We start from the raw sequence: 4,578 nt of genomic DNA, 5'->3' as shown, positions 1-4,578 counted from the left end.
CCCTCCCCCCGAGCTGGGTTCTCAAGGTCAGGTTGAGAACTCGTTTCAGTAAAATAGCGAACCGCTTCACAGGTGGATTTTTGCTGCTGGAGGAAGGCAGGCTGTCCCCACAGCTGCTGCCATCCCCCCCCCCAACGGAATTTGCTCCCAGCTTGCTTCTAGCTGGGCACCCATCGCCCGGGGAAGTGTCCAGACAGCCTGGTCAGGGCTCCAGCGGTGCTGCATGTCAGCTTTTCCATCTGGTCAGAAGTCCTGCCAGGTTTAACCAGAGAAGACACCTGGAGAACGTAAGAGTTGCATTCTCCTCACTCCAAATCACCCTCCAGAAACTGCATCGCTGCAGGACAGTGTGGTCTCTCCTGCAGTCACCAGCTGCTGGCTAAGAGGAGGCAAAGCGCCCAGGCAAGTCATTTAGAATAATCCTTTCTCTTCAGCACTCCATTGGCAGCAAGTGACTCCACCAGCCATGAATAAAGTTCTGTTCTCACTCAGAGCAACCCCCTTTCCAGATGGTCCCAGTGTGCAGTCGAGGTAATAAAGATTGGATTCTACTTAGATTTTTATTCAATGGGGACTCAAGGCAGGGTTTTAAGCCACAGTAACATTTCCCCTGCTCCACACCTCTTCAGGCCTTTGCTTTAAATTCAGAGATAAAGTCTTTGCCTTTTAGGGGGGACATCTAACAGCTTTCCCTGAGGTGCTATTTCTACCCACTGTAAGTCCACGCATGGAAAAACACTTTAGCTACATTGAGACCAAACAAGAAGTTGCAAGAAATGCTTGGGCTACCTGTGGGGTGCTAGGAAAGCAGATACTCTTTCATCTCACCCCCAGCTTCCACTCAAGAAGCGCAGTGCCTCTTCACTGCAGCCCACCATCACAACCAGCCACTTTGGTTTAGTTCGCTTTTGTTCTCCAAAGCCCACTAGAACAAGGAAGTTAGCTTGCAAAAAAGGGGACAATGAGCCAGCTGCCACACACTTCACCATGCTTTCTCCTCACAGCCTTGTTCTCTCCCTTCAGATTATTTTCTGTATCATCTAGCCCATACATTATTTTCCAAGATCCTCCATGCCTGTGCTGATTGGTGCTCAATGACTGACTGGGACAAGACACCGAAGACAGTGTTTGCATCATGCCTGGTCAGAGACATTGTCAGATAAATCTGTTAAAGGCCTTAACTAGCATAGGCAGGAGAAGCATAAATCTACATTTCACTAAGTTTTTGATTATTGCACATCTTTTAAACATTTGGCAACGTGGACAGATTTCTTCTTAGGGGCTGCAGTTGAGTTTGATGGCAACACCCTGTCACAGTGGGGGCAAGTGTGAGGAAGGCAACTTAGTGAGCAGACACATGGTGGTGCCTGTATCAGCCCATCTCCCCCCAGACCACTGACAGGCAGGACAGAGATCCGGATGCCAAGAGTCTTTCACCAGCACTTGCTTTTGACCTTTATTCTGCAACCAGCATCACTGACTAAGGGAGGGAGGTTACACATCTTGCTTTTTACCACCCTCCTTTAGCCCCTTTCTTCTTCTTCTGTTGCTGTTTCTTCTTGGTGGCCGGGGCACCGGCAGGTTTTTGGTGCCTGGGAGGGATGACGTTACTTGTGGCTGATACAGCTGCAGCACTGCCGGGCCGAGGGGAGGTAGGTGGGCTGCTGGCAGTCCTACTGGCATCCCTGCAGGGAAGATGAGAGCAAGAGGTACCATGTGGGTTCACAATCACCTGCAAGATGTGGCACTACTGCAGGAAGCCAACAGCAAAAAAGAGCAGCTGTCCACAAGACAGCATTAGGTGGCATTATGCATGGGAGGGCACTCATGCAAGGGGATCTTAAATAAGCTTCAATATACATAGAAGGGCTGATGGATGATGGGAACATGTCTCAAAGGGCATCAACCACCTTTTAACTGATGTTTGCTAGATAGCCTAAGTCATCAGCAAAGAAAGCAAGACTAACTTTTGTATAGATGTATGACAGCTCATGCAACACATGAGAAGCCCTCCAGGCTCTCAGGCCTAGGCAGTGCAAACCCATCATCCTTTCTCTCTTCTTAAATACAAAGGCATCTTTGTGCCAGCTCTCCTTGCAAACACTGCTCAAGCCAACAGTGCCAAAAAAGGCTTTTCATGCTTCTGTTTTGAGACAGCTGTGTAAAGAGAAACTATCAGACAGCACTGGCAATTCACTGCATTGCTATCATTTTAGAACTACTTCTTTCTCTCAGATGCTTGTGAGTCACCATCTTGCTGTCAGGCCTCACACACAATGGTAAACCCTGACTCCAGCTCAAATACTCAGTGTCAACTTAGAAGGAACCACTGTTTTCCCAAATCATGGCTAATGGCTCTGCAGCCACTTAAAGACTTGAAAGCAAATAGCTCAAGGGAAAGCATGCAAAATTCATCTCATCTTCGAACTTAATAAAAGCACATTAAAACTCGGGGAATTTTATTTGCACCTTGGCACCTTCAAGCATGCCTACCATATCATTTGGGTTTTCAACAACCTATAGGGATCTTTGGGAAGAGCAGCTGAAGGTTCAAGCAGCAAAGTATGGTTTCACTTGTGCCACCCACAGTAGCTGCACTGACAAAGCCACAGAAAAGCAGCACACGCAGCCCTCCCAGCTGCCCAGGAGCGATTCCCCACACCGTGCCCTGCAAAATGGGTACTTACAGTTCAGAAGAGCCAGTTGTGGTTGAACCCTGAGTCCCCTTGCCAATCTGATCCTTCTTCTTGCCCTTCTTCCGTCCACGATAGTAGGAACGCTCTCGCATTGGAAGCCACCGCTCAGGGTCAGGAGTCACCTTGGGGTCGTAGTTCTTAGGCAGCTTTCCTGCAGAACATCCAAACACCAGGAAATGGGATTGGAGTCAACACACTAGAGAGGCATCACCAAGGGACATACATGGGACATCAGTAGCCAGGAAGCATGGAGTCCAGCAAACCCATATCATCTTATCAAAGTGTTACTACTGCTGAAAAAAGCCCCATCTAAACAAGCTGTCATGAAGACCTGGGTTCACAGGGACCCAGTCCCAGCAAAAGCTCCAGCTCCTGGAGAGCTGAAGGCTGCGTATTTGAAGAAACAATCTGGTAAGCTCTCTGAAGCTGTGCTGTGCCAACAGCTAGGAAACTTACCCTTCTTTTTTTTCTTCTTCTTCTTCACATCCCCTTGTCTGAAAAGCAAGAAGGGAAACAGCCACTATGACACAGCATGGACATAGCACACAAGTCAATTAAAAACTAGCTCTGTAAGAAGCTAAACCATTCCCATCTCTCTCAAAACTTGGTCTGCAGCTACCTGAAGCTCCCTGCAGTTAAACAGGCTCCTTTTTCACCATCCTGCCTCCCAACAGCAATGTCCCCACCACACCAGGTGTGGTTCTTGTGCCACACCAAAGAATAACTGCATCAGAGCTACAGCAGCCCACTTTACCCTGGCTCCTTCTGCTGGTTGTCCCCAGTGAGTTTCCCAGCTTTCTTCCGAACATAGGTTGCTCCATGGGAGTTCTCCAGCGCATCAACATCTACTTTCAGTGACATGGTATCCGAGGAAGGCAAGTGTTTGCTAAGACTGCAAGGGAAGAGTTCAGGGATGCAAACCAGCAAGCAAAAAAATAAACACCCAGGTTTGTCCAGATAGCAATGGACAACTTCAGCTTGGACAAATCTGGCCTGTTAGCAATGCAGACACCCAACAGGCCTACAGGGCTAGTTCCAGCTCTCTCACCAGCTTCCTGCACAAGCTGCCTCATTTTTCCCTTCTTTGACATGGGGACAGAAGCAGCAACTTCCTCTGAAAGCTGCTCAGCGTGGCAAAAGCAGTATGTGAACAGGGTATTTTGGGTCAATGAGAGCTTAGGCATATTTTATTGGGCACAATCCTGCATTACTACCACAGGTTTAAGATTCCAGCAGCAAAGATGGAGGAGCTCCTATTTTTGGTTCCACCTAGTCTCAAGTCATCCATTCTCAGAGAAGGAGGCCAAAGACAAAAAGGTCCTGGGATCCAGCCATAACCAAACCAGTTAGGGAAATAATGTAGCTCCAGACAACTTGACCTGGATATGTAACTGCTGTGGAGATGTTCCTTGCCTTTCTTCAGGTGAAGGTGGGACTGAATTCCACACATAGTTGAAATCCAAGGGAGCAATGTTCAAATGCCTCTTTCTTTGCTTTGATGCCACCATCAAAAGGATACACTTTAGCTTTTTCAGGGTCCACCAGGGAGTAAGCAGAGATGAGCTGTGCCAGGGTATGTACATCTTTTGGGTCTTGCCTTTGTAAAAACAGAAAAAAAATGACCAAGTTACCAAGGTACAGACTCATCCCAAAGACTGGTATCACCATGCAGTGCTTGCTGCTGTAGCACAGCTGCTGTCTGTGAGGACAGGTATATCAGTCTGTTTTCTCCTCCAAAGCACATCACCAAACATCACTGGTGCAGCCAAAAGGAGGTGCAGACATCTCCACAGTATCACAAAGCAGACAACAAAAGACAAAAATCCCTCAGGTCCCAGTAGCAAAGGCAAATTAACAGTCCATTTGTCGTGTCCCCCCCCCC

At 48.0% G+C, this 4,578-nt stretch overlaps 2 protein-coding genes across 2 annotated transcripts in view; both read right to left on the bottom strand.

Moving 5' to 3' along the window:
* The window catches only part of ARL9 (ADP ribosylation factor like GTPase 9), a 6,812-nt gene extending 5,659 nt beyond the window's left edge, over positions 1–1,153 (bottom strand). The window contains exon 1 of the mRNA XM_026847946.1: positions 1,052–1,153. Coding sequence (XP_026703747.1) covers positions 1,052–1,153 — 102 coding nt within the window. The remainder of the gene's footprint in view (positions 1–1,051) is intronic.
* A 278-nt stretch (positions 1,154–1,431) lies between these two features.
* Positions 1,432–4,578, bottom strand: part of SRP72 (signal recognition particle 72) — a 15,038-nt gene continuing 11,891 nt past the window's right edge. The window contains exons 15-19 of the mRNA XM_026847362.1: positions 4,216–4,293; positions 3,451–3,588; positions 3,153–3,190; positions 2,688–2,847; positions 1,432–1,685 (exon numbers count right to left, since the gene is read on the bottom strand). Of these exons, the coding sequence (XP_026703163.1) occupies positions 1,511–1,685; positions 2,688–2,847; positions 3,153–3,190; positions 3,451–3,588; positions 4,216–4,293 (589 nt within the window). The 3' untranslated portion in view covers positions 1,432–1,510. The remainder of the gene's footprint in view (positions 1,686–2,687; positions 2,848–3,152; positions 3,191–3,450; positions 3,589–4,215; positions 4,294–4,578) is intronic.

The sequence above is a fragment of the Athene cunicularia genome (assembly GCF_003259725.1).
Source record: "Athene cunicularia isolate RWA chromosome 4 unlocalized genomic scaffold, athCun1 chr4_part2, whole genome shotgun sequence".
NCBI lineage: Eukaryota > Metazoa > Chordata > Aves > Strigiformes > Strigidae > Athene > Athene cunicularia.
Note: the sequence above shows the minus strand (reverse complement) of the source record. Positions and strands in the feature narration are given on the sequence as shown.